The sequence below is a fragment of the Branchiostoma lanceolatum genome, chromosome 7 (genome assembly GCF_035083965.1).
Source record: "Branchiostoma lanceolatum isolate klBraLanc5 chromosome 7, klBraLanc5.hap2, whole genome shotgun sequence".
Taxonomy (NCBI): Eukaryota; Metazoa; Chordata; class Leptocardii; order Amphioxiformes; family Branchiostomatidae; genus Branchiostoma; species Branchiostoma lanceolatum.
The window spans coordinates 2,645,569-2,653,892 of NC_089728.1; the positions used below are offsets into that span (position 1 = coordinate 2,645,569).

The 8,324-nt window shown below is 42.5% G+C and overlaps 1 protein-coding gene across 1 annotated transcript in view; it reads right to left on the bottom strand.

The window, feature by feature from the left end:
• LOC136438547 (glycine receptor subunit alpha-2-like) overlaps positions 1–5,642 on the bottom strand; it is a 34,531-nt gene extending 28,889 nt beyond the window's left edge. Inside the window, exons 1-2 of the mRNA XM_066433374.1 lie at positions 5,078–5,642; positions 253–320 (exon numbers count right to left, since the gene is read on the bottom strand). Of these exons, the coding sequence (XP_066289471.1) occupies positions 253–320; positions 5,078–5,264 (255 nt within the window). The 5' untranslated portion in view covers positions 5,265–5,642. The remainder of the gene's footprint in view (positions 1–252; positions 321–5,077) is intronic.
• Between the last annotated feature and the right edge of the window lie 2,682 nt (positions 5,643–8,324).

Genomic DNA, 8,324 nt, shown 5'->3' on the forward strand with positions numbered 1-8,324 from the left:
TAGATAGCTTCGGTTAGGGACGTCCTCTCTCATAGGACGTATAGCGGAGGTCCCATGTTTGAGGGGAGTCATACCTCAAGTATCGTTAAAAAAACCACCACACGTATCAAAAATATTAGAGGCCCTTCTCTATGTGAGCGGATCAAATCTTACGTCTTATATACGGGTTGACATCTTGAAAAAAGGTGATAATTACCTGTTATGTCAATCATTCCTCAAATATCAATAGATAAACAGCAGATTGACCCTCACCATGGTGGCTTCTGAGACTGATCCGAAACTGAGAAGATGAGCAGCACAGGTGACGTCAAGCCAACGATCTGGGGGAAAACAATATAAAGGAAGATTCTCAATACAGAAATCACTTTCATACGAAGGTGCCGGCTTTGGTAAGGAAGCTTATAAACCCTTGCATCATCGCTTTTTTTTGATAACACGTTAGTGTGTATCTGGATACAAATGATTATGAAATCCTGGATTGGATTTTATAAGGTCCTGCTGCAGTATGAATTCTACCAACACAACTGAGCTTTCATACTAATAATGTAAAATATGCATCTAAGTTCCAAATCCTTGTGAGAATGAAAATGGACCAAGAAATAGTTCACAGGCAACCCAGGACCTGATTGTTAAAGCTGCAGACGTTCTTGAGCAAGTTTAATGATTAAATTAAGTATCGTTCTTCTGTCTGGTAAAAGACTCGTTGTTGGCTAATGTTGCCATGGACATCGCGACACAAACTCCGCACGAATACTCTAAATCGTGTACATGCTCATATTAATAACCGTGCCAGCGCCTTATGCAATATGCTGGCGCAAATTCAAGGTCGAGGGGAAAATTAAACATATCGAAAATCCTTTTGCCAACGGAAATCTGATTAGTACTGAACAAATGACAAATGGAACTAGACAAGGGAACCAAGATAAACGTATGAGGTGCCTCCATATATTGACAAGATGAAAAACGAACTGCCTTGATGACATTCATAAATCGAAGAGTGGAATAGGGAGAAAAGGATTAGGATTTTTTTTCTGTTCAGGTACGAGTTTTGAATAGGTTATGAAGCTACCAAACCTCGTTCTGTAGCAAACGGTCAAAGGTGGCTGTCCGGTGAAACGATGGTAACTCTCCCAAATGATCAAAATGCCATTCGAAAGCTTTTTACTACTCTGCCATTTCAGGGAAATGTCACGTTCGTTGAACCTCTCGATGCAAGACTCAAGGTATGTTATCAGTAACTTCGCATTCCTTCGCATGGAATATGTCATCACCTATGCCGTATATGAGAATCACCCTGCCTTGCAAATTATTGTAAGCAAGAATGGCTCTGTCGTGGCAATTATAAATGACTTTCATAAGGGCGGTGCTCAAGCGTCGTATTGTGCAGCCAGGATTTGGGATTAGAGAAACATCCTTTCATAGGTGAACACATCAAGGCCCTCTATATCACTAACATATTACTTCACAGGACTTTACGGTGAACTCACCTTGTAAATAGATCGGGCATTGCCTGGGCTGTAGATTGTACAAAACTATGGTTTTTTTCTCATCATGTGGCCAGAAGGACGTTTGAGTTTTTTGTTAAGCGCATCTCTCTAGTCGCACTTCTCATCATGACGCGCACGCTATGAGCTCAGTCATCTGGTGATGCCTTAAATTGGACGCCGTGCTGTCTGTAGACCTTGTCCAAACATCAGCACAGGACGCATTCATCTTCATATCCTCTACCTTTCATGGTGACCTTTCCCGAAATACAGTTTGAAAACTTACATAGGTGTGAGAGATTCAGACATCTGATACAGGGAAAGTATACTGGCAAGACATGCAATGGTGATTTCTGCAGATGCTAACGACTTTTTCCTGTAATGTTTGCCTTGTGAATAATCTTCATCAACAAAACTTTCGATTATGCTTTTGGTTACATCTTTATTAAGCCTTAACTACAGTGCTATGGTGACTTGGTGCCTGGTATGTCTCTGGAAACGCCCTGGCAGTCACGGATGCACGCATACATGAGTCTTTAGCGTGGCATCGCTTAAGAAATAATCCAAAAGACACGGCTGTCATTGATCCTTACCCTGTAGCTCATCAAAACGCTAAATTGGCTCAGAACCAGCCTACCAGCTTACGTGTTATAGCATACATCAGCTGATAGATCGTGTACATGGGGAATACGATCTGCTGCTGCTGCTTAGCAATTTGTATGTGTTCTTATTCTTTGAAGTTTGAGAATAAAGATTACGTGATATGTCTTGGAAGAGACGCAACTCCATTCAAAGACAATAGATCGAACGGATATAATAGCTCTTCCCGCTTTACCAGCTCTTGGGGACAATTATGGTGCCTGCTGTCAGGCTATTTTGCTTCCGTTTGTCTGGGTGTTATTTAGCGGTATCGTTATCTTCTTGACGGGCATTGTACTTGAAAAACGTACTTTGCTGACTTTGCTCTCTCTCCCACGCCAGTACAAATCAGATAGAATCTGGCTCTAGGCACTCCGGTATCTGGCCAGAACAGACATGCCATTTCTGTTCTTCAAGTCCAATAGTTCATGTGTGTCATCTGAGCATGCCTCTCAGCGACTTGTAAAATATCTTCTTCTTCTTCTCATTACGTGCTCAACCTCATTAACTTGAGGACTCTAGCACGGTACGTAAGACGTACACAAGATTGTAAGGTTTTGGACCATCGCACACCGGGGCATGCCCCTACTCTTTTTCGAAAGGTGTGGTGGGTTCTTTAACGTGCGCGGGGTGTGGCTCTCCTCAAACACGGGACCTCCATTTAACGTCCTATCCGAGGGACGTCCCCAACTCTAGAAGAGCTAGGTACTCATTTACACCTGAGTGAAGTGAGGGAATTTGTGTTAAGTGCCTTTCCCAAGGGCACAACGTCCGGGCGCATGTTCAGACATGTCTGTGGGCAGCTCGGGTTCGAACTGGGGTCCCCTTTTTTGACAGTCGGATGTTCTATCCATTATGCCACACGACGCCACATATCATGGAGAACATTAAGACATTCAGAAAAGATAGACTGAATGAACCGTTCTGGGATGCATGTACGTTCTACCGTTCCATCATCATCTGAGGCGCAACTGTGTGTGGTCTGGTACACTGATTCCCTTGTAGGCCGGATACATTACACTCATTTGTGCGATGCAACGCTGTAGCAATGTCTTGGAGTTGTGCCAGCTACAACGAGGGAATTCAGCTCTCTTTTGAGGCTGCGGCAACTATCAAAGAATAAGGTGCAGTGGATTTGTCTGTAACAAATGCATGGCCTGTACACCGAAATCCCGTTCGTCTCGTCAAGAGTTGGTTTTTACAAGACAAGGTTGATGCTTCAATGTAGTTAACTGCCATGGCTGTTTTCAACTTGCGCCGTCACACATCGATGAAGGTTAGACATCCAGGAAATAAAATACACAAAGCAGAAGGTACTCAAGCAACTGGATAATCCAGTTTATTCAAGGAGGTTTTATCTATCTATTCATTTTAGGGTGGTCCAGTTGTATGCAGTTGCTTGAGTAACTGCTACCTTGTGCAACTTGACCGTCTTTTTCTGTTGCGTAGTGTTTGACCGATTTACCGATCACCTATTTTCATCAGTTTAAAGATCTCTTGCTCTTCGCACCTTTAAAGCCTCTAACGATTGAACATAAAAGCGTCTTCATCCCGGACCGAGAATGATTACACATTACATGCGAAACGCTGTCCAGTTATTGCAAAAGATAAGTATCTCCGAATCTTCGCGAGGATTTCTGGACACTAAAACCCGTCTCTTTATTGCAAGCATAACCGGACATAGGCGTCAACTGATGCGCATAAAATACTGTAAAGTTACATGCTGTCGATATAAGTGCGGCGCAAGCAACTTGCTTTTAAATTAAAGTAGTAAGTTACAATAATTTCTCTGCATTGGTTCAAACAATGGAAACATGACGAAATTGAAGGTTATCATCCCACTGTAGTCTTCGCTGGTATCCAAACCTATTATAGCTTCCGAGTCTCTTGAGAGGACAGAAGAGCTATAGTAGGTATGGATACCGGGCTACTGTAGTCTCGCTGGGATGGTCTTGTTCTCACTTACTTTCAGCTAATTGCTGATGAAAATGTATCAGACATACTGAAACGACATGTTGCCTTTAAATCCAGTCCTGACCTGAACCTCCACGCACTGATTACTTGATCTCAACATGCCAGAGGGCACACGCACGGCTTGTGCCTAAAATAAGATTTACAAAAAAAATCGATCATGTCTTATCAAGGAGGTTAGAATGGCCTTACCTACGTTGCGAGCTTTCCATGACCACAAATGTTCAGGCAACTGGTAAGCAGTGGTTTGAAACACCTATGGTCTGTGGATCTCAGTGCTAATATTGAATTACGTTTAGTTGCAGCACTGAAACCGTAGGTAAGCGATTGCTCTCTTAGTCTTAGAGCTGGCCTTCCCGCCAGCAACTCAGATCTTAAGGATTCGGTGCTCACGGGGCCCCTTACCTAGATGTACATTCAACCACTCGATACGTAAGGTATTTCCCCATATTGGATTTATACCTTTGTAATCAACATTGGAAGGGACTAATGCTCTAAATCTAAATTACGACTTAAGCTTGGGTCATTTTCATTTGTGAATGATCAGATCAGATGACTTACCGAAAGCTCTTTTCTTTGTGAATGGAAACAGCATATATAAAATCTCTAATTCTAATCACCGTCACAGAACTTTCAATTGAATGTGCACTTCTCTATTCATCGTCGCTTGTCTGTTGGGGTTATACCACATGTAGAGCCTATTGTGAAGGGGAAGGGGTTACATTTGTGATTTGAAGCAGTTGCAATTCAAGAAACGTGTGTAATGATGATAACAAGATAACTAGTGTGTGTATGAAGATAAGACAGAAACCATGCACGCTGTGGCCTTAAGAATAAACCAAATTATGTAGTTTATGGCATCAAGCCTAACCAAATTTGGGACGGACCTAGCGACCACAACGCAATGTTCAATTCTATTACCAATGGTTGGGTTATATCAAGGTAACACCCACGATAAGGATTTGAAGAGTAACGAGGCTTACCGCACGTCTTTCCATGGCACTCGTACCGATGGGTCCAGTTGAAGGTGTTGGGCAGATCTTTGATCAGCTCGTGGTCATGGTCGTTCTTATCGTCGTCCCCCGAAGTCTCGCCGCCCCCACCTGCCGCGAGCTCGGAGATAAACAACAAACCAAACCCCCTCCAAAACAACACCTTCCACCCCGCCATTTTACACTAACGTAAAATGAAACCAAACAGTGACTTTAAGATCCTTCAACCGGTGAATGCCGCTACGGGAAACTATTTCGTAAGAGCAGGAGCGACACCCTCTTGCATCAGTCTACGGCTCAGGCCAGCAACGTCTTCAGGTGGGCAGATCTGCTCCTGCCGCTGTCTAACCGCGATGCAGAAGGATCCTCTTGTGTTTATACGGGGTCCCGGGTCCCCCTGGTGCTAAAGTAGTAGGGTAGGCAGGCGGTCAGGTGGCTAAAGGCGAAGCCATTATCTCCACTGGGAAGGGATTTGACTCCCGAACCTGCGCTCGATGCATCCGTGGGCACAATTATTTATGTCCAACCACAGGCAGTCGGCGGGCAGCCTGCGATACCGGAGTAGCCGGGTCAATTCAACAGGGGCGCTGCAATTAATTGGTGACAGATGGTATCGCCGTTTTCGCCCTCGCAACGTAACACGTCGGTTGGCAGTTGCTGTATCATATTTGAATATTCAAGTTAAGTTTAGCATAGAGATATTTACTAGGATATTATCATGCCCTGTTCATATATCCACCTAATTTGTATACAACTCTATGCAAAAACGAGACAGTATTATAAATTCCTGACACAGCATACTGTTACCAACATAGTCTGTTTTAGAGCATTAGCATGTACATTATTCTATAGATTATTTCTACTGTTAGTCATAGCTTAAACTAGTCCTTTGCATTTGTTAACTATTAGCAATAGTTCGACTTTCATGTGCGTACGTTGCCATACATTGTACCAGATACAATTGTCGCGCAATAAAGTTCTTCTATCTCTCCTTTGAATGTATTTTTCTTTCATTCCATCCAATCAGGATGGTCTATGCTTAAAGGAAATATATATATATATAAGTTAAGCTCATATTCTAGATTTAATAATATTTAGATTTTTTTTCTTAATTTCTCGTTCATTTCGTTTCTGAAATTTTATCAAAGTAAAGATGTTGTCATCGCAATCGTCACTTCCGTTGAGAAGACTTGTTGAGAACAAAACTTTTCAAATCCATAAATAGTACACCCGATACCTGTTTCCCTTGATATCATGTTTGTATATCAAAACACATCTCTGTGCTTTGCATAACTCAGAGATCGGATATGTGTTTTGGGTAGTATATCAAAGCAAATCAATGTTCGTGACATAACTTAGACATCGGACATGTGTTTTCGGCAGTTTATCAGAGTATATCAAAGAACATTGATGTTGGTGACATTGGAAAGTCGATCGGGGGACAGAAGATGAATAAAAAAATGTCCTTGGCCTTATTGTTGCCTCATGCCAACTGTCATTTATCACATCTCATGCCATGTTTTGGGCAGTATATCAAAGCGAATTGATGTTGGTGACATAACTCAGACATCGGATATTCGATCGAGGGACAGAAGACGAATAGAACATTGTCCTTGTCCTATCTACATGTATAATACCCGTCACCTGAAATAACCCGGTGGGAATTGAACTCGCTTTGTACTTATGAATTCAAATCCCGGCTGGGTTATACCAAAGACTTTTGAATTGGTTCATACTACTTTCTCTGCTTAGTGATCTGCGCTTATGAAAAAGACTATGGAAGTTGAACACACTCCACTACCAGAGAACGAGCCCCCTAGCCTACTGAACTTTTTGCACACGCTGTGTGACTCGGGGACCATAGAAACTGAGACAGGCTCTGTCCGAGAGCTGTGGGAAGATTTGGTATCGATCTTAAACTTCTATTGTTTCCATCTCACGCGTGCCTGCTATGTGCACGTCGGCAAAACTCAAGTGCATACGGTAATTAGCCTGCAATTTAAACCTATTATATCTGCCGAATCTCTTTTGTTCTCTTTGGTCAACGTTGCCTTGGAGTAACAGCCGTTTAATAAAATATGTCTTTAGAGTTTAGACACAACTAAATGAACCTATAGACGAGATATTAACCTTAAATACACGAACACGACCTTAAACGCTTACGTTCTGCCGACGTGCCCCGTGTGTTACGGCTGTGTCGTACATACATGAACACGACAGGTGTGTCTTGCTCACCTGAGCTCACCTGCGTAAGGAAGCGTGAATCGTACCCATGATTTGCTGTTCATGCGTCATTGTCAGTAACTCTAGTGCAGATGAATGATGTCAAGAGCATTTATTCAAACTCAAGTTGTAGACTTATTTTCATGCTGCCACCAAAACTGAGAAGACTACACAGATACAAAGCAAGCAAAGCAGATTATACAAATGATGCAAATATAATAAGAGCTATAAAAGGTTTTCCATTCCAAATGAAACTGATGGGATGATGTTGGGATTTAGTGACTATGAAAGCGTTTGGTATACTTTGTCAAAAAGTTTGCACATAGATCAAGATTTAAGAATTGTTTATCGTAGACAATAAAGACGATCCTCTTAGCAATATGTGCAATAGATTATGACCTGACGGGTTAATGAGATCCGTCAAAAGACCTATCCGTCTTTCCAAATTTCAATTTCAAATTAGTCTTTCCAGCAACTCTAGTTTATAAATCATGTTAGCGACGTCGTTGTCGGCAACTAAAGTTCCTATAGATAAATCATAGATCCGACGAGTCTGCCACGGATTAATGCTTGGATTTTCCCAGCTTGAACCATGGTTTTGATTGGAGCACATCGTTCGACTATTAAACGTCGGAGCGGAGTCGGGTTTGAAAGCTGCCTGGGTGACTCCCTTAAATACCCATGGTTGTCATGGTGTAAAGTGTGGCGACAGTGTTGCGTAACTTTGAGTGTTGGGCTCAGACCCAATACGTTCCACGCTTGACACTCGTCATGCCCCGACGTTGTGCCCTGGGGAAAGACACTTTACACGATATTCCTACCATAACGGTGGAGTGACGCCCACCGAGCCTCTTCTGTTAATCTGTCAAAAGTGTGGGGAAAAAACCATCAACACGGATGTGCCGACGTTTGCGCATTTGCCACCAAGAGCCATATCATTTTTCATGGTGTAAAATTGTAAAAAGTTTCAGATGCCATTGGCATTGGTCTAAGAAAGTTTCACGGACAATCTATC